This window comes from Corapipo altera, unplaced genomic scaffold (assembly GCF_003945725.1).
Source record: "Corapipo altera isolate COAL_440 unplaced genomic scaffold, ASM394572v1 60747, whole genome shotgun sequence".
Lineage (NCBI taxonomy): Eukaryota > Metazoa > Chordata > Aves > Passeriformes > Pipridae > Corapipo > Corapipo altera.
In genome coordinates this window covers 213,485-235,275 of record NW_020885057.1, presented here as the reverse complement: position 1 = coordinate 235,275, position 21,791 = coordinate 213,485, and the positions used below count along the sequence as shown (strand labels likewise).

The 21,791-nt window shown below is 39.9% G+C and overlaps 1 protein-coding gene and 1 pseudogene across 1 annotated transcript in view; both read left to right on the top strand.

Annotated features, from left to right (window-relative positions):
- LOC113959719 (E3 ubiquitin-protein ligase KCMF1-like) overlaps positions 1-21,352 on the top strand; it is a 31,172-nt gene extending 9,820 nt beyond the window's left edge. Inside the window, exons 3-7 of the mRNA XM_027668939.1 lie at positions 3,513-3,652; positions 9,790-9,891; positions 12,810-12,984; positions 19,457-19,736; positions 21,100-21,352. Of these exons, the coding sequence (XP_027524740.1) occupies positions 3,513-3,652; positions 9,790-9,891; positions 12,810-12,984; positions 19,457-19,736; positions 21,100-21,352 (950 nt within the window). The remainder of the gene's footprint in view (positions 1-3,512; positions 3,653-9,789; positions 9,892-12,809; positions 12,985-19,456; positions 19,737-21,099) is intronic.
- On the top strand, positions 14,010-14,625 carry LOC113959720 (annotated as a pseudogene).
- Positions 21,353-21,791: the final 439 nt, after the last annotated feature.

Genomic DNA, 21,791 nt, shown 5'->3' with positions numbered 1-21,791 from the left:
GTGTAATTAAGTTTTACAATCCGTTTGTTTTATTTTGATGTAATCACCCATTTGTTTCACGAATCACGATTATTTATATATCACAATGGTGACCCCCTGTATACTGACTGCAAAAAGATTATGATTACCCACAACCACAGCATGTGACCCTAGCTGACCCAATGAAGCAAGAACAGCTAGAACCTATTCTGATCTCTTCACTAAAGATAGATATGATTACAAAGATATTATCATCTACACTTTTGCTCATTTGTTGTGAATATTTTATGTTATTTTCCTTGTTTTTCATCAATATGCTGTTTAAGTTGTTCAACAACGGCATGGTCCAACCACAGACCATGCGGTGGGAATGTATTTGTGCTTAATTAGATGATACAAACACTGATAAACAAGAACTTCATCCCTGAAACAACCATCTTGTATAAATTGAGATTGTTTTTTTGCTATTAGTTGACAACCCTCCAAAAACATTTGAAAGAAAAAGTGAAAAAGAAGATGATGTTAAGACAGACTCCTGGAAAAAAAAAAAAAGGAGGGGGGAGTGAGGAAAGACGGGTTCATGAGATGGTCTTAATAACTGTTTCTTGAAGTTGCTTGCCTAAATAGCCAAAATTGTTTTAAGATATATGCATAAACGTAATGGAAAAGTAGAGTTTTTAAAGTTTTTGTAGTGACTGCTGATAGGCTTTCTTTGAAATCTAAAAGCCCATTAGCAGGGAGAAGTGTGTGGTTTTGCTTTAAAAGGAGTATATATTTATCTTTAAACTATAAGAATGTTTGTATGTATTTGGGTTTTGAATTGAACATGAAGCAGAAATATGTTTGTGTTTTCCAAGTTATACTTTCATAAAAACAAGAAATGCATAATTAGATCTTACTCATCTGAGGGCAAAACACAAGAATGATAATTTCTTAGTTCGTAAAACACAGTGACATGAAACTCAGAAGTATGTCTGTGTGAAAGTATGTTTGACAGTGGCCACTGTGAGAGTTTGTGTGTGTGTGTATGTTTTGGTTTTGCTCACAAATACACAAACACCCTTAAATAAATAACAGAAAACACATAACCCTAAATTGAATGAAGTTCCATTTGCAGAAGTGTTTTTAGATTGGATAAAAGCTCTCAAGAACAAACCCTATTTTAGAAACACCCTTAGGCAAAAGTTAAAGAACATAAACCCTAAAGTCATCAAGTTATTAAGTTTTAGTTCAAAACCATTTACATATAAGTCAGTTTTAATAAAGTGTTAAAAGGATAACTTAAATAAGACTAATTTCTGATAGAGAATAATGTGAATAAGTTAAGTAAGTTGTTTAAGTAAACATGTTTTATATGAATCCATGGTTGTTTAATTTAGATATCTAACAAATGTTTGATAGTCCTTTTTGATTGGTTAAATGTTTTTAATGTTAATGCTAGATTTGGAAAGATAGTAATTGTAACATTATTCAGAGTTTTGTGCATTTTATTATGTGTTCCCTGTTTGATGTCCTGTGTTCAACGAGTGATTGGTCAGAATTTCTCCCAGGCCTTTGTTTTTCAGTTTAAAAACAAAAAGAAGGGGAATTGTGGGAGGCGATTGGGCTGTGGACAGCTTGGGCCTTGAGTTTGAGTGGTTGCAGCTGTGAGGTTGTAAAGGAATGTGAACATCGAAGTGAGAAGAAGATAAACAAAGAAGATGGAACTACTGAACCACAGAGGCAACCGGACATCCTAAACTGCTGAGTCACCATGAGTTGCAGAAGCTATAGAGCAACCAATCTTGACATGTTTATGTAGTAAGGGCACCAATGGTGGTGAAACATGCTGGCTAGGGGAGACTATAAATTAACAATGTTTGTATGAAATAGAGCCTTTTCTGCATGAAATCCCAGTGTGGTGTCCGTCCCAACAATGACAGTATGGTGTCGACATTTTTAGTTTATATATATTAAATTGAAATGAAGTTGCACTTGTATGAAGATGTGTTGTTAAAATTCCTGCCTTCCGTGTACCTTTTTAAAGTAATATGTCTCCTCAGTCTACAAGAACAAATTGTTACATTGAGTTCTTAATTGCTTCCTCAAAATACTGGTTTTGTCTGAGGAATGCTAGTGAATTTCTGAATGAGTGCCAGGAGGTTTGCAACCAGAGAGAAGAATGTGCTAGCTCTGTGGTTGATGAAGCAAAATTGTTCTTTTTCTTCCCCACTGGGATTGTCAGATGTCCTAAAACCATTTCCTTAGGAAACACTACAGTTTATAAATACCCTTAGGCTTGAAATCTAATTTAGTATGCCATCGAGTCCCCTTTAGAGAGTGTTCTGAGCCTAAACATCATCTTAGTGCTCTTCCTGTATAAGCAGTGAAGGAAGCTTTTCCTGGAGTAATGCAATTTAGTATGAATTTAGCATGGTTTTTTAAATTTTCATGATCAGTTTGGCTCATGTTAATTGCTACATTAGTAGCTCAAGGAAGGTTGCTACTTTGGTAGTCAAGAAGTGCTGAAGTATTGAAAATGGTACGTAACATCTCATTCCTTTTGCTTTGCTAAAATTTCCCCTTATTGTTAAATACTGGTTCAGCTGTGGCATCTCTGGATCCCTTTCCCCACCCACGACGTGGGGCGGCCCAGTTCTAGTTCCGTTTCCATCTGAAGAACCATTGCGACGCTTTGAAGGATGGGGAAAGGGAACTCCAGGGGTTTCTCAGGGGTCTTTTCAGGCCCTGAGCCTGGAGGGGAGAGGTGCTCCCCCCCCCCCCCGCACGTGGCCTCATGGCCGGCAGGGAGACAGGACACCGGGCGTGGAGAGGAGGCAAGAGAGGGGGATGTTACATTTATAGGGTTTAGGAGGATTCACATAGTAACCAATTAGAAGTCTCAAGGGGCTTACAGGAACACCCAATCACAAGAAGAGGTTAACAAAGGCCAATGGGAAACACCTCAGGACACCTTCCCAGGACATTCCTGCATGGATAACATGGGGGGTGCTGGGAAGAAGAAGCATGTGTTTGCAAAGAGACCACCAAAAGCCATTTTAAAACCTGTTTAAACCACAGTTTTCCCATATAATGCAGGTTTAGTGCTACAGGCATCAGTATCAACATATGGACTGATGGTGTCACTGAGACATTTTAAATTACAATATTTAACATAGATTTGCTGTGAGACCACAGTACATCTACAGTGATCTTACCTGTAATACAAGCTCACCTAAGGTAAAAACAACGACGGGGGAAAAGTGATGGGTTCAGCAGCACCATCAGACTTAGCTTTCTAATATTCAGGAAGAGCAATGTTGTTTACTAGTGTAAAAATTAGGTAGTCTGTCTATTCCTTTGGAAGTTGAGTTGTTGAACAACTTTATAGTATTGGCATATATACTGTGCAGAAGTAAAATGTTTATTTTGATTAATTAATGAATTAATTTGACAGTGATTACATGCACATAGGTATATATAAAGAGGTCATATAAATAAAATAATGAGCTATGCTGCTTGAAAGTAACCCTTCCTAAAACATCTTTTTCCAGATTTGTATTATGGTGGAGAAGCTTTCTCTGTAGAGCAGCCACAGTCCTTTACTTGTCCTTATTGTGGAAAGATGGGTTATACAGAAACATCTCTTCAAGAACATGTTGCTTCTGAACACGCAGAAACATCAACAGAGGTGGTAAGCCGCTTCAGCATTGTTTTTCAATTACAATGAAAGTTTATGAAAATTTCCAGGAAATTAGTATCTTTTTTCCTTGAAGTATGTGTTAATTTAAATGCTGACTAGGAAGGTATGTACCATACATACATAGACACTATGCTGGTGTTTTCCCTGTTGACTCTTTGAGCTACTAACAGTGCCTAATTCAACAGTTCTACATCTGCTGAGTCCTTGGATCCTTGGTGTGCAGCCCACTAAATCCTGGTGTTACAGGGAGGGTTAAACCCTTGTAAAAATAAATAACTTTTACATATATTGACCTTTTTTTTAATAAAGTGGCTCTTGCTGTTTCCCACTTGATTTTTCTGATGATTTCAACAGTGGCAATTGGTGAAGAGCAATTACATACCATATAATAGCCTACTGCAACAATTGTTTTGCTTCTGCTTTTGTCAGTAAGTGTTCTCAAGTCTTTACATCTAGATGTTACTGTTGTTTGTGGCAGAAGGTCTGAAATTTTTCTGAAATGCAAGTGAATTCTTTGCTATGGAAACAATAAAATAATAAATAACTTGGATTTTGATACTATTAGAAATATTTTGTTCTCAACCCTCATTACAGTGTTGAGAAACTACATCCTTGCATTGCTTAGTGTTCAGACAATTTTCTTTTTAGAAAAGTCTGTAGCCCTGTTTTTAGATTTATCTTTATGGTGCAGGTATGTTTTGTATTTCTTTCTAAAGTCCACTTCACTAATTCAACAGTTATGTGTGTTAGCAATCCTAGGTTAAATTCTTGACTAAGAAGTTTGGGTATCTTTCCAGCAGTGAGGAATATATTCATATTTGTGTGTGAAGACTGTGCATGCCTGAGGAACATATGATTACAGAAGGACATTCAGGGAAATGTTGTCTAGTTATTTTTGTTGTAGATTCCTATAAAAATGTGCATGCTTGAAGAAAATTTTTTTGAGAAATTATGTGGGAGAAGGACAATCTCTCTTCTTAGAGCCTGCTAAGGGCCTTATATCAAGGAGTAGCAGAGGAGGTAAAACTGGTCAACCTGTTCTGAGACTCAAAAATGTCCTGGTTTTTCCTAAAAATATATGAACTATTGGTGTCTATTTCTTCATTTTTAGAGTTGAAAGCACAGTAATTATTATTTCTTCATCAAATGATCAAGGGTAATGGTCAGCAATACCGGGCAACAGATATATGTGGCTGACATTATGATGATTGTTACTGTTGCTATTGGGTTTCAAAAACAGCATTCAGGTAGAAGTTTGGGGGTTTTTTTAGGGTTGTAGCTCTGAAAATTGTAAGAAATGCAATCAGATATCATCTTTGAATCAAGTTTCAGAATGAAGACATCAGTTTTCTGCTACTCAGTCACACTTAGTGGATTAATTTTGTATTTAGTAATGCAGCAACTAGACTGAAGTGAAAGGACCGGGTGGGGTGGGTCAACCTTTGCTGGTTGCCAGGTGCCCATCAAGCTGCTCTATCTCACCTCCCTCCCCAGCAACAGGATGGGTAGAAAATATGGAAAAATGCTCATTGGTCAGGATAAGGAGGGGCATTGCTCATCAGTTACTATCATGGACAAAAGTAATTCAACTTGGGGAAACTAAATTTATTGCCAATTGAACAGAGTAGGACAATGAGAAATAAGAACAAGTTTTAAAACACCTTTCTCTCCCTTTTTCTCTGGTTCAACTTCACTCTCAACTCTTCTACCTCCTTTTCCCTCCCTGAGCAGCACAGGGGGATAGGGAATGGGGCTTGCAGTCAGTTCACAATGCTTCATCTCTGCCACTCCTTCCTCCTCACACTCTTACCCTGCTCCAATATGGGGTCCCTCCCATGGGATACAGTCCTTAATGATCCACTCCAGCATGGGTCCTTCCCACAGACTGCAGTTATTCAGGAATAGACTACTCTTGTATGGGTCCCCCACAGGGTCACAGTTCTGACAGAAAATCTTCTCCTGCTTGGGCTCCTCAACATAGGCTGCAGCTTTCTTCAGAGCACATCCACCTGCTCTGGTGTGGGGTCCTTCAAGGACTGCAGGGGGGACAACCTGTGTCACCATGGTCTTCTCCATGGGCTGCAGGGGAATCTGCTCTACTGCCTAGAGTACCTCCTCCCCCTCCTTCTTCATTGACCTTGGTGTCTGTAGGGTTATTTTTCTGCATTTCCTCACTCCTCTCACAGCTGCTGCTGTGCAGCTTTTTTACTCTTTCTTAAATATATTATCACAGAGGTGCTACCACCATTACTGATTGGCTCAGCTTTAGCCAGGGGCAAGTCTGTCTTGGAGTTGATTGGAACAGGCTCTCTTGGCTATAGGGACAACTTCTGTTGTCTTTTCAAGCCAAAAAGTCTTTAACATGTACAGAAAAGAAGGAGCATGGCACAGATCGGATAAACTAATATTGAGAACAGATAAGTTAATATCGTGGTCAGCAATGGTTAAGCAAATGTAATAATTATATGTTCCCTCTAATATGCTCTGGTCAAATCTGTCATTATCTCAAACCCTTTGAGTTCTAGGTTGCATGCCAAAAATACTGGTCATGGTCCAGTGCTCATGGCAACTAAGCACCACACAGCTGCTTGCTCACTTGTCCCCTGACCCTAGTGGATTGGGATGGGATAGGATGGAGGGGAGAATAAGAAAGGTAAAAGTGCAAAAACTTGCAGGTTGAGATAATAGGGAAAGCAAAATCTGCCTATGCAAGCAAAGCAAAATAAGGAATTCATTCCTTCCTTTCCATTGGCAGGCAGATGTTTAGCCATCTCCAAGAAAGCAGGGCTCCATCACATGTAATGATTTCTTGGGAAGACAAACACCATAACTCTGAACCATCCTCCTTTCTTCCCTGTGTTTTTTATTGCTGAGCGTGATGGCATATGGTATGGAATATCCCTTTGGTAAGTTGGGATCAGCTGTCTCAGCTGCGTCCCCTCACAACTACTTGTACATCCCCAGTCTACCTGCTGTTGGGGCAGTGTGAGAGACAGAAAAGGTCTTGATGTGTGAGAGCTGTTCAGCAATAGCTAAAACATTGGTGTGTTATCAACACACTTTTGGTCACAAAGCCAAAGCATAACACTATATGGGCTACTATGAAGAAATTTAACTCTATCCTAGCCAAAATCAGTATACTTGTATACATGGGGAGGTGATGGTAATAAGGGAACAAATCTAGAAACTAAGTCAACTGTGATGTTTGGAGCTGAACTGGCTTAAGGCTTTTTAGTAATATCCTGGATTTCATTCCAAGTAATATGGTGATTTTTTAATTTTAAGGGATGTTAAGAGCATGGTTGCTTTATCCAGACCAGGAGTCCCTTCTGCTCAGCTACTGAAACCCAGCCTGGGGACCCAGGACCTCTGCCTAGGGATGCAGCTACCACTTTCCTGTTTGCAGGTTCAACCAGTAGTGAAACCGAGCACATATTTCGGAGACCTGTACACACATGGAGGACGCTGACACATGGCCCATCACAGATAACCACCGACATAGTGCTGCCTTCAACAGCATCTACATGTAGGACTTGCATAAAACATAAATATAGGGCAGACAAGTTCCCTCCTTCCTCTTCACCTGGTAGAGATAGAAGGTTGCTGCTATAGTGAAGGTACACATGATACTCTCTAGATTCACAAGCACACGCATGTTCACTGTGATTCCTCGAGTACTGGCATGACCCTCTTTGTCCAGTACCCCTGCCTGGATCCCAGGCACTCTTACTTGCTTCATTGGTCTCCTGTTTGCCAGCTAGTCCGACTTGATGCTCACTAGCAAACACTCATGCACTCATCTCACAAGCACTCCACATTTGCATGTTCCCCTGGGCATAGCAGCACAGACCCTTGCCTGCTTCATACTTCTGCCTAGACTCAAGGCTCCTCTGTACTCATTTGCTAGTCCAGATTGAAGTTTACTAGCCAATATGCATGCACACTAGGTTTGGGGAAGTTGCAGACAACCACTCCCCCTTTCCCCCAGTAGCTGGCACCAGGCACCACATGGGCTGTGACTGGTGGTCCTGCTTCACCTACCAGTGCTGGACCCCTCACTCATGCTGATTTCCCTCCAATTAGCTGTGTTTGGGAATACATACTGTTCCTGCTCCAGTGGCTGAAGGCAGAGACCACAACTCACTCTGGTAGCTGATGTTAAGACCCCACTCAGTCCAGTAGCCAACACCACAGGCCAGGGGTGCCTGCACCCCTGACCTGACTGGAATAGCTGGCACCAAATCCACATATGACAGTTCCCCCAGTAGCGGGCACTCCAGGCACAAACTTTGTAGTACCCACCCTAGGTCTAGAGAGCTATGACCCCTCCAACTACTGATGCTAGGAACCTCACTTGTAGCAGTAGCTGACACCACAAGCCACAGGGACACCTACAACCCCAGTCTGACTCCAGTATCTGGCATCAAATTTTGTTCATACATACACAGGTCTCACCAGTAGCTGGCACTTAGTCCTTGCAGCATACATACACATGGGATAGACAGTGAGATTATACAGAGATTGTTAAGATTTAATAAGAAGATATAGGAAGACAGGACAGACTGTGGTGATCAGGCTCAGTCAGACAAACATACTGACCAGTTCTGTCTTAAGTGTGACCAGTCCACTTTATACCCATTTCTGTCTACCCTCCCCGTTGTTCCTCCCTGCTCTCCCTTCCCCTTGCATTTTTCTTCATAGGTCTGCATGGTTCTATTGATTCCCTCACCCCTCCCAGTCTGGGGTGTCCTCCCTAATTTACAGTCTTATCAGTTGTAAAGTCCAGGTTGATATTCCTGGAAGAATAGTTAAGACCCAACATATACTGTGTTGAAGTTTCTCCTTTCTGACTTTTTAACATGTGATCTGTCAAGCTTTAAGGCTGGCCTGCAAAACTGTTGCAAAGGACTTTTAAGGCACACTTCTCTCAAGTGGTTGCAAAGTCATTGGCAGGAAAAATCAAAATAATAAATGAAGGTTGCTAAGGCAGTAAGTGTCCCTAGACTTTTTTTAAATATGTGTTTAGGCTTAAGAAAAAAAGAAAACCATAATGCCATCTCCTAAAATACTTGGTAGGAATAAGGAGTTTCTCTTTGCCAAATCTCTACTTGTGTGTTACCACAGTGGGTGGTCTCAGTTGTGATACTTGAATGAATATTCACATCTAGTTTCATTCTCCTTCCTACACTTCACTGATGAGATGAATAAGAAGTCACTTGGGGATTCAAAGAACAGTAAATGAATGTCTTAGTTTAACAAGATTACAATTTAGAAATAAAGAAACTTCAGGTGGAAGTGTGAAAAAGGAAAAACCCCCAACTTTTTACTAACAAAATCTGAATAAACAACAAATCAAAAACTTTCAGGAGAAACAAAACAAAGTTCCAATTCCCCAGGTGTGTGGGGGGGGAGAAACCCGTGGCAACCCGGGGGGGTTGCTCGCAGCCAGCAATGAAAAGAAAGTCCTTTTTCCCACAGACAGTCTTGAAAACAGAATACCTCGCTCTGAGATGGGTCGGTCTCTCTCAGTCGTCCTCCGCGAGGTGTCCCATGGGGAAAAAAAACTTCCTCTCAGGAAAAGAAAAGGAGGCGGCCGAAAACCGGGCTCCCCGCTCTGTCTGGTCTGCGGACAAAACCCCAAAGCCCCCAAACAGACTCCCAGCACTCCCCTTGGCAACCTCCTTTTCCCGAGAGAGCTCACTCTCCCCCCCCCCCCCCGCGCTCCCCCGCCCGGGCGGTTTTGCCCTTTTCCCCCCCCCCCCCCCCACCCCGGAAGAAACAGATGGGGGGGGGCAGACATTGGGAAAAAATTCCAACATCTCTTTTCAAACTTATGACAATGAACTTGATAATGTTATATGTAGGTACATTCAAGCAGTAATCCTGTGTAACTAGACCTACTGTCTGTGTTGGAATTGACATAGACAAATTTGAAAACTGAAACATTGCAGATAGGATTTGAAAATTTTACTTTTTGGTTTCTATGGTATTATTAAAAGCATAATTACAAGGAAAAGTAATTGTAAGTAAGTATAAGAATCCATGTCAAGTGATCAACTCTGAATTGTGTTTTGTGATTTGTGTAAAGTTGGTTGTGGGTTTTTTTTCTTCTCACTTTGTTGTTTCAGATCTGTCCAATATGTGCAGCATTGCCTGGAGGGGATCCTAATCATGTCACAGATGACTTTGCAGCTCATCTTACACTGGAACACAGAGCTCCTAGAGATTTAATATCCTTTCTTAAGTTAAGGGAAAAGGGATAGACTGTTCCTTATGATAACTGTAACTGCTTGTTCTGACTTCTGTAGTCAAATGGCTACATCAGTTTTGCTTATTTTTTATAACTGGTGTTTAGTTATAGGGGAACTATAAGTCTGAATTGCTTATATGTATATATATTTATATCTATCAAACTGTGAATGGGCTTTGGGTGTTGCTTGACAATGTGGGTGTGTGTTTTTGTTTTATTCCTGATAGCGAAACCTTGTAAAGATGTTTCTGACACCCAGCTGCTTCTTTCTGCAGTTTTTACCCTTCTTAGTCATTAGTTCTGATGCCATTTTGTGTATGGGAAAGCAGCAATCCAGATACGATAGTGTTTTATAGATAATCACAAGAGTGAAAGCAGATTTCACCAAAAGCATATATGTTTGTTAGAGAATGCTTTGAACTTTGAAACTGAGGGATCTTAAGTGTTTGATTAGTTTTATTACTGTATTTCAATAGGGTAGTTTCAGCTTGTCATTTATTGACTTTTTTAAAGATATAACTAGAAGACCTATCAGGAGACTTCCTAGGGATTAGGACTATCTTTGTTATCTGCAAATTGTAGGGATATAACTACTCTCAATGACTGAAGAGCTCAAACTGTCAGTTTCTTTGCACTTTTAAGTACAATCTTCTTTCTGTTACTTGGTCTTAGGAATAGTAATGTAGCACTTTTTTTACTGTACAAATACTTGCAACATAATTTCAGAAGATACTCTTCATGGAAGTACAGGCTATCATGAAAAACTCATTAAGTGATCTTGAAATGATTTATCTTTCTGTATCTCATTTAAAAAAATACACTTCTGGCGTAATTTAATAGTGCCTTTTTTTGTTCAGGACTTCTTAAAAAAAAACCAACCAGACCTAACAACTCAATCTCATTATATCTACTGCTAGCAACATGAGAGGAAATGGTTTCACCTTGGTTGTGGTCTGTATTTAAATTCGTTAGCATTTAAATTGTCAGTCTGAATTACACAGTGAAATTGACTTCCTATTGAAGTGGATGAGGTGTTGGATTAGAATTCATGCTTCTGAAGTTTTTCCTTCCCCTCCCACATCGGTGATGTCAGATAACTTTTAATTGTAAAATGTCTGTTTATTACTAGCTACATAAGAACTAGAGAAATCAGAATAATCTTTTCAGTTTCTGAGTAAGGCCACAGTGTCAGTCATCACAAAACTGATGGGGGGAGTCTTTATAAATAATTATAGGAAATGCATGTGAAAGTCTCTGTACAACATTACTTTAGCAATCAGTGTTGCCAAGTCCACAAAACTTGATAGTTTCTGGACTAGTTTTTCCATGTTGAGTACTATTTCATGTCTTCTGACAGCTAAGACTAAAAGGAAGAAATGGAGGAGAGATTTCCCTCTGCTCAGTTGCTATCAGTTTAGGAAAGGATATGGTCTTGTGTGTAACAGTTAGAAGGGTGTTTTAAGCTGTTTTAAATGGCTGCACATATTTCTTGTGAAGAATCCTGTGCAGACACTGCAAGATACCACCTTTATCCCTGGAGACTCTGGACAGCTCTTTGAATTCCAGTTTCTTTCTTAAACAATTTTCAACTGTTTTACTGTTTAAAATATGGCTTTAGTCTTGACCTTGTAAATGGTTCTAGCTTGGTTGTTTTCAGTATATGTTTGCAATGAGTTAAGAGTTCCAAATGCTTTTTTAACCCCATCATAGTTGGGTGAGACATCAATATACTCTTAACTAGTATATTTAAATAATGTTACTTTTCTTAAAAACACTTTGAAAGGTGCAACTAGCAAGCTACTATGACCCTTTTCTAAATGAGACCAAGGTTGGAATTTTTCAAAGGATTTATATTAAGGATGTTCTAGTTATCTTATTTTCCAAGTTTACTTTAAAAAAAGGCTCAGAATGGGGGCATTTTTCTGTCAGATGTAGCTATAGAAAGCTTCCCAAACTGCATGAGAGCAGTAGTCAATCAGTAAAATATTAGTGACAATGTTCTATCACTTCCAGTATCAACAGATACAAAGGAGGAACAAACCAATCTCTGCTAGACAACTATATTCTGTCTCAAAGGAGATTATACCCCCCCATAAGAATTGATATGCAGATGACCAAACCACGACTAGGGTATTAAGGAAAAGTTTATTCCAATATCAGAAACCCTAAATGCACTGCTAAATCATGCAGCAGGCGAAAGAGTAGCCCAGGAAACCCATTCCGGTGCTTTTATAACAACATCTTTCGCGTGCGCATAACTTCAAGGCTGTGTTCTCCCCTGTACTTTATGGTTTCACTCTCTCCCAGCAGAGGCCTCAGCCATGTCTGTGAGAACTTAATCTCTTCTTGCAAAAGGGAAGTTAACTTCTCAAACAGACAGGCAGAGAAATAGATAGCACTATTCATGGGAAAGAATTTTCTCTCACATTGGGTTTTTTCTAGGCCTAGTTTTCCCAGCAAGACCTCAGTGAGTAAAACTCACACGTTTGTGTGGTAAGAATAGCAATAAAACTTTATAGATTATTTTCAGTATTTAAATACCCTTCTTTCCCAATTTTTATACTAAAATCCTTATGTCTATCGAGTAATGTGTTCTGCTGAATATGCATCATCAGTTGTAGCATTACCTAGCAGAAACTTTAATCCATAAGGCAGAAAATCCATCCTGACATTTTTTAGACATGATAAAAAACCTGGGAAAGATGAATTTAGTGCAAGGAGCCTTGGGTTCACATCTATAGGTCTGACTGGCACCATAGCTATGATTGCATGGCGCTTATAAAGTTGAATCATTGTTTTATGAATGAGGAATAGTGTGTTGCCCAATTATTCAATCTAGTAAATGTTCTTGCTGTTTAATACTTGATAGCAAAAGACTTTTCTTAACTGCTTGGTTATGATGAATCTAGTGGTGTCCGGCACGTACGTAGAATGTTTCACCCAGGCCGGGGTTTGGGAGGCCCCCGTGCACGTAGATCAAACATGCACTTTACTAGCAGTTCCAGTGGTGGCCTTTCATCTTCTCAGAGTTCATATTCTCCAAGCAATAGAGAAACCATGGATCCTATAGCTGGTAAGATCTGTAACCACTGATTTTAGCTCAGAGTCCTTAAATAGACTTTGAAACAAAATCCAAGATGATAATAGTTGTCTTGTTTTTCTGTCTTTAAAAATAAAAAAATGCTTTCTAATGTTTTAATTGATGGGTATTTACTGATGAAAAGTATCCTTAATTGGATTGTCTACAGGGCTCGAACCTGGAACTTCTGAAATGAAAAACACTGCCCCTTTAGCTTGTACTTTTAAATTTAGAGACTTCTAGGCTCGTTTCCACGACTGACCTGTTCACAGGTGGTATCAAAGAATGGTTGATGTTTGAAAGGACCTTTCAAGATCATCTAGTACAACCCCATCCAACTTCCCTCCCCCCCATGCCCCCAAGCAAGGCCACTTAGAGCAGGTTGCTCAGGACCATGTCCAGTCAGGTTTTGAATATTCCTACAGATGGACTCCACAACCTCTCTGAGCAACCTGTTACAGTGTTTGATCGCCCTCACAGTAAAAAGTGTTTTCTTGTATTCAGATGGATTTCATTTGTTTTAATTTCTACCTCTTGCCCTGTCAGTGGGCAGTACAGTCTGACTCCCTTTCCTTTTTTTTTTTTTTCCCATCAGGTATTTATATACACTGTTAAAATTCCTCCCCCTTGAACCTTTTCTTTTCCAGGCTGAAGAGTCACAGGTCTCTTAGCCTCTCCTCATATGATATGTATGCATGTATTTTTTAATTTTTGAGTGGATGGACAGCAGGATGGGGACTTGGAGAGAAAGGTCCCTCCCACTGTAAGTAAAGACCAGGTTCATAACCACCTGAGGAACCTGAATGTATATAAGTCTATGGGACCCAATGAGATGCATCCCAGAGTTCTGAGGGAATTGGCTGATGTAATTGCCAAGGGACTCTCCATCATATTTGGAAAGTCATGGCAGTCAGGTGAAGTCCCCAGTGATTGGAAAAAGGGAAACATCACACCCATTTTTTAGAAGGGTAAAAACAAGTCTCGGGCTGGACGCTGCAGCACACACACCAGTGTAAAAGATGACTTCTAGGAAGAAAGTGTTACTTTAAGTCATCATCCTTGGAGACTCTAGGATGGGAAGGACATCACTCATGAAACAGTATGTGAACAAGAAATTCAGTAACCAGTACAAGGCTATGATAGGTGCAGACTTCCTGACAAAAGAGGTCATGGTAGATGACAGGCTAGTGACAATACAGATATAGGATACAGCAGACCATGGACAATTTCAGTCTCTGGGAGTTGCCTTCTACAAGGGAGCAGACTGCTGCATCCTGGTGTTTGATGTCACGGCCCCCAACACATTCAAAACCCTAGACAGCACAAGGGATGAATTCCTCATTCAGGCCAATCCAAGGGATCCTGAGAACTTTCCTTTTTTTGTGCTGGGAAACAAGATTGATCTAGAAAACAGACAAGTCACCACAGAACAGGTACAAGCCTAGTGCTGCAGTAAAAACAACATCCCCTACTTTGAAAACAGTGCCAAGGAGGCCATTAATGTGGAACACCCTTTACAGACAATTGCATGCACTTAAACAGGAAACCGAAGCGTAGCTTTACGATGAATTCCCTGAATCCATCAAACTAGACAAGACTGACTGAATGAAGACTTCTGTGGAGAGTTGCAGCTGATGAGGGGAAAGGGAGGGGTTGAGCACAGTCCTTCACAAACAAATATCACACTTAGGCCTTCAAACACACAGGCCCTCTTCTGTGTTTAAAATGAAATTAAAAAAAAAAATTCCATCTCCAGCTGTCAAAATCCACCCATCTTCCATGAGCATCTGAGGTCTGCACTTCAGAGTTATCCACATCACACTTCATGGCAACAGACCTTTCTCTTAGTTTAGAATAGAAACTCATATATGGTTGAAACTGCATCTAATTCCAGGTGTCCAAAGGAGAGAAACTATTTGCAGGTAATCTGTGTAGCAAGTTACATACATTTTAATTCTCATGTTTTTCTCTGTGAAGGCTCATTACCCATAGTTCATTGCAAGTTCAGCACTCAGTCCAACTAGGTTGAGTTTTATATGTATCTGTGTTAATGCTTGTTGCTTTTAACTAATCAGATCTTTTTACAGTACCCATGTATTATGTAATGCTTCTTTAGGAAAAATCTTATAGTACATGTTAATATATGCAACCAATTAAATTTTAAAAAAAAACGAGGACCCTGGGAACTCCTGACCAGTCAGCCTCATCTCTGTACCTGGTAAGGTCATGGAACAGATACTCCTGGAAAGGCAGAAAAGGACCTGGGAGTTTGGATTGACAAGAAGCTGAACATGAGCCAGCAGTGTGCCCAGGTGGCCAAGAAGGCCTGTATCAGGAACAGTGTGGCCAACAGGACCAGGGAAGTGATTCTTCCCCTGTACTCAGCACTGGTGAGGCCACACCTGGAGTACTGTGTCCAGTTCTGGGCCCCTCAGTTCAGGAAGGATATTGAGGTGCTGGAGCAGGTCCAGAGAAGAGCAACAAGGCTGGTGAAGACACTCGAACACAAGTCCTATGAGGAGAGGCTGAGGGAGCTGGGGCTGTTCAGCCTGGAGAAGAGGAGGCTCAGAGGAGACCTCATCACTCTCTACAACTACCTGAAAGGAGGTTGTAGCCAGGTGGGGGTTGGTCTCTTCTCCCAGGCAACTATCAGTGAGACAAAAAGGGATGGTCTTAAGCTCTGCCAGGGGAGGTTTAGGTTAGATATTAGGAAGAAATTCTTTACAGAGAGGGTAATCAGGCATTGGACTGGGCTACCCAGGGAAGTGGTGGATTCTCCATCCCTGGAGGTTTTAAAGATGAGACTGGATGTGGCACTTAGTGCCATGGTCTAGTAACCACGGTGGTAATGGATCAAGGGTTGGACTTGATGATCTCAGAGGTCTTTTCCAACCTGTCTGATTCTATGATTCTATGTCAAGGCATATGGAAGGCAGGGATTAGAGACAGACAACATGCCCTAGGCAAGGGCAAATCATGCCTGACTAATGTACTGGCCTTCTATCTCAGAGGGAATGCATCAGGGACAGGGGAAGAGCTACGGATGTCATCTATCTGGACTTCTGTAAGGACTTTGATATAGTCTCCCACATTATTGCCACTAAATTGGAGAGAGATGGGTTTGACAAAAGTACTGTTAGATGGGTAAGGAACTGACTGGATGGCTGCATCCAAAGAATTTTCAGTCAATGGCTAAATGTCCAAGTGGAAATCATTAAGGAATGGTGTCCCTCAAGGGTCTTTACTGGGACAAGTACTATTTAATATCTTTATTAATGATGCAGACAGTGGAATTGAGTACATCCTCAGCAAGTTTGCAGACAACACCAAGCTGAGTAGAGCAGTTGATTCCCTAGAGGGAAGGGATGCCACCCAGAGGGACCTTGAGAGATTTGAGGAGTGAGGCCGTGGGAACCTCATGAAGTTCAACAAGGCCAAGTGTAAGGTCCTGCATCCAGTGTGCATCCAGCTCTGGGGTCAACAGTACAAAAAAGACACAGACCTGTTAGAGTGGGTCCAGATAAGGGTCACATAAATGATAAGAGTGCTGGAACACCTCTCCTATGAAGAAAGGCTGAGAGAGTTGGGGTTGTTTATCCTGGAGAAGAGAAGACTCTGGGGCACCTTATTGCAACCTTTCAAGATATAAAGGGGGCTTATAAGAAAGACAAAGAGTTTGTTTGTTTTTTTATCTGTTTGTTTTATCAGGGCCCATAGTGACTGGACAAGGGGCAAAAGTTTTGAACCTAAAGAGGATAGGTTTAGATTGGATGTAATGAAGAATTTTTTTTATGATGAAGGTAACTCATCATACCTGGGACAGATTGCCTAGGGAAGTTGGGGATGCCCCATCATTGGAAGTGTTCAAAGTCAACTTGGATGGGGCTTTGAACAACCTGATCTAGTGAAAGATGTCCCTGCCCATGGCAGGGGGGTTGGACTAGATGGTCTAATGTAAAATCTTAGAGATATCAATTTTACACTTTTATAGTGAAAAATGATAAGTGTCAGGGAAACTTCAGAACTTCCTACACTTATCTAAGTTCCTGCTATTATTTGTCTTTGCTTCAGATCCTGGAAGGGAATGTTTCAACTGGAGCTTCTTATTGTTCGGATATGATTCTTTGACAGTGAACCAACTTAAGAGTGTCTTGCTTTTGAAAGAGGAAACTGCAGCTCCACCCACCCACAGTCATAGTTCCTTTGCCTCTGTTGTGTTGTCTGCCTTTCAGGCCCTCTGTGAACTGATTTAACTCATTGAAATGGCAGAAAAAGGATAGAAAAAATTAGTTTGAAATTGACCAACCCCTTTCTCAAAGGAGATCTATTTAGATCTGGTTGCTCAAGGCCTTATTCAGTTGAGTTGTGAATGCCTCCAAGGACAGAGATCCTACAACATCTCTGGACAACCTGTTCTAGTATTCAAAAACCTTTATGCTTTAAAAGGGGATGGAGGGGGGGGAGGGAAGTGAGTGGGATACAAAAAAATAAAACCTTTTGGATGGAATTGAAATTTCCCATGTTTCTTTGTCTGACTCTTGTCCTATTGCTGTATGCCTCTGAGAAGAGTCTAACTTAGTCTTTCCTGTATCTTCCAAGTGGGTAGATTCAGATAGCAATAAGATATCTTCCAAAGTATTCTTTTCCAACCTGAACAAAACCAGTTCTCCCCTCCTGGACTGTGTTCCAGCCTCCTGATCATCTTGGTGACCCTCTACTGGACTTGCTCCATTATGTCCATATGTCTCTTGTCCTGGGGAGCCTAAAACTGGACACAGAACTCTGGATGTGGCTTTGCCAGTGTCAAATAGAGGGGGGGAAAAATCACTTCCTGGGACCTGCTGGATGCACTCCTGCTACTAAAAATATCCTAGCAAAAGAGGATGAAAAATTTTCTGTCATCTTAATGACTTAGGTCATGAAAGCACTAGAGTTGTTGCAAGAAGGGAGGATGTTTGTGTGTCCTGGAATGCAATACTTCCTCTTACCAACGCGCTGGGTGTTAGTTTAGCTGAGTTAAACATGAAGTGGCTGCCTTGGTTTGTTTCAGCCTCACAAGACCTTCCCATTTAGAAGCATGTGTAATAAAATGGTATTCCTTTGAGTCTTGGGGGTTTTTGGGGGGGGTTGGGGGGTTTTTTTGTGTCAATGTTTTTTGCATTCAGAGAATGTAGTGCAGCCTGGTTGGGTGTCTGTGTCATGCCAATCCTGTGTCTCAAATTTACAAATTCGCATCTGCTACCAGGGTTCTGTTAAGCTGTACTCAAAGTGATCTTACAAATAGGAAGGAAAAATACATCTGTCTTACCTGGCAGTGTTATAAGTCTTCCTTTGTATTGGGGTAATAATTAGTATATACTACCAGAAGTTAGAACTTGTGCTTGTAACGGACATGTAAACATTATTTATTTATTTTTCTCCTTGTGGTGGTTATCAGTAATTAGTGAAATAAAATATTTTTGGTAGATAATGATTAACTGTGCTGATTAAAAATTACTTGAGCATTTACTGTTGGTATTCCAAGTGTTCCTGATGCAAAGAGCTACCACATTGTGCTTTATTCCCCTAAGAAAAGCCTAGTTTCAAATAATTATATCATGAAAGTAAGATGGAAGGAAAATTTTCATGACCTATAATAATGACTTGCAGCTTTAACGGGGATTGGATGGATAGGGGAAAAAGCTAATCTACTACTTCTGCCCTCCTTGCATAATACACAACAAAGTAGTACTCACAACTTTGTGTGGAACATAATCTGTAGTAAATCACCAGGCAATAACTTATTATGTTTATTTTGGGAAATGCTTAGCATGGACAGAATTTGTCACAGTCTTGAACTTTGGAGGAAAGGAATCCTGGTTAGATTTATTTAACTTTTTTTATCATTAGAATTTCTCTTTTTCCAGCAAAGGTCAAAAGTCTCACAAAAAAAACCCTCCTATGGTCAAATATTTTTCATATAATACAACATTTTAAAAACCTTTCTGAATGGAATATTTTCTAAAAATGTCTGAAATTATGCTGTAATTATTTGTCTTTTCTGCAGCACAGTTTCCCTCTGGAATATGCATTTAAGGTGCATAAAGCCACCAACTGCAGTCAGAATTGAAGTGGTCAAAGCTATTTTAAGTTGAAGATAAAATTTTAGAGAATTCTTGCACAGAATATTGCTTATATGGTATTCCCCATAGGTTGGCTCTTATTAGTTTAAAAAGCTTTAAGCTTTGACTCTCTTTTTTATGCATAGTTCTTTAGATGATTTCTAATCTTCCTTTGAGACATGGGGTGCTTGTAATGGATAGCCCGTGAAACTTTTCAAATCAATACAATTTGTTCATGAATTTCATTGATTAAAGGTATTAGAAAGCAAAGGAATTTATATACTGGTATTGAGAACATAATTATGCTGTTGTGTGATATGTATTTAAGCAGATTTCACTGTAGAAACTTCTCTCTTTTCTGGCAGAGCTTTTATCTCAGTTATCAGGCGTGAGACGTTCTGCAGGCCAGCTCAATTCTTCTGGTCCTTCTGCTTCTCAGTTACAGCAACTGCAGATGCAACTGCAGTTGGAGAGACAGCATGCACAGGCAGCAAGACAACAACTGGAAACTGCACGCAATGCAACTAGACGCACTAACACAAGCAGCATCCCCACCACTCTTACACAATCTATAGCAGCAACCAATACATCTAACACAGAAAACAATCATCAGACTATACAGAATTCCCAGTTTCTTCTTATGAGGTAATTTGGTTTGTGGTTTTAACTCCTCTGCCATTTCTGTTTTCCTTGATCCTGTTGTGATCATAGAGTTCAGTGAAACTACTGCCAGATCACTAAATTAAGTTTGTAGTTGAGATACTATGCTTTTGTTTGCATTGGTAACATCTCCTTTTCAACCCTGGTGAGTGTTTGTTCCTAGGCAATGAATAAATATTACTTACTGTTTCTCAATTTGAAGAGAAACATAAGGGATATTGCCTTGTTAAACCATGCTTGTTTACCCTACTACTTCTGATAAGACAAGAGCCTTTAAAATAATATGTTTCAAACTTTTATGCTGATAATGTGAAGGAAGAGAACTTAAAAGGTATTTTTATTTAATAGGAAATGAATCTTTAATGAAGGCTGAAGGTTGAATAGAGGTTTATATATAAAGTATTTTGTATGAAAAAAGCAAAGAACAGTTGTGCTCTTAATAAGCAGTATGCATATCTGTTTCAGAAAGTATAGTTACATCCTGAAGATCTATAGAATAGAATAGTTCAGTTGGAAGGGACCTACAATGATCATCTAGTCCATTCGACTATAGAAGAGTTGCCCACTCTCATTCCAACTCTTTTCAGAGGTTTAGAATATTGATTTTCTGGATTCAAGGGGGAGGATGTTTTTCAGCTGCATGTTGAGAAAGAACAAAAACATTTAAACAGTTTCTGTGTCTAGAAACTGGGTTTGGGACAAGTTATTGCTGTTATGCTGATTTCTATCAAAACTTGTGATATCTCAATTCAAAGCTTTTTGAAAATCATAACTTTAAGGAAAGTATCTGCAAATGTCAGTCACTGATCTTGTGAACTAGGATAGAACTGAAACAAGCAATTCTCTTGCTTCTATGGTGGTGGTGCATGCACTGATAAGTGAAGGGAATGGTCTACTGTGCTTTGGGAATCTCTGGGCATTATGTGTTTAGTAATGTATTTTGTGTCATGCTTGCATTTAGAAGTTGTCCTGGGCACAAAATGAGCACTTAAGAGATGAGTAGAGAATTTTAACGCTCCTTAAAACATAATGCCTCTGAGGGGAAACAAATTTGAGAAATAACTATTTTTCCCCTTCAACCTTAGAATGTATTTTTATGAAGTGGGGTTTTTTTAAGCATCTAGGAACAAGTTTGTTAAATGTTTGTATTCTTGCATCAGGAGTGTCAGATATTGTCAGATCTGTACATGTCAAAAGAAGTGCAGCAGTACCTAGGTTGTTTCTCAAAAGAATGGCTTTCAGATGTTATTCAGCATGCATCAGTCCAGCTGTTTAGGCAATTAGTGAAAGCCCATTTTATTGATGATACTTCTAAGCCTGTCTTCTCTCTTTCTGTGATACTATGCAGGTTGAATGATCCTAAGATGTCAGAAGCAGAACGTCAGTCAAAAGAAAGTGAACAGGCAGATCGCAGCTTGTTTGTTCAAGAGCTTCTACTGTCCACTTTGATGCAGGAAGAAAGTTCCTCCTCAGATGAGGATGAACGGGGAGAGATTGCTGATTTTGGTGCTATGGGCTGTGTAGATATTATGCCTCTAGATGTTGCTTTAGAAAACCTAAATTTAAAAGAGAATAATAAAGGAAATGAGCCTCCTCTTTGATGGCATCCCACTTTGCAGACGATGTCCTCTGTGCTGTATTTGCCAATGGAAGTGGACAACTATCTTGGGTTTGTTTTGGTGATTGTAATTTCAGGTCTGTCACTCTTGTTCCATTATGTACATTCAAAGGAAGAGGGAAAAGATATATACGATAATCATTTCCACTTAACCAATTTTTACTTTTAGCAGGTAAATATAGGTTGAAGTGCAGAGAAAAAAAGCTCTGTGTCCTGTAGCTTGACGTGCAAAAAAGCTCTCCTAATACTCCACATTCAAACTGAAGAGGAAAAAATGAAAAAATCTCTAATGAAACTGCTGTGTGTATTTATGAATATTAATGAATAAAACTTGCTTGGATGGTTTACCTTAACTACTGCATGATTTTTTTTCAGTGTGCATGAGTTTTTAGTGACCTTGTCATTTAAAAAAATGTAAGTAC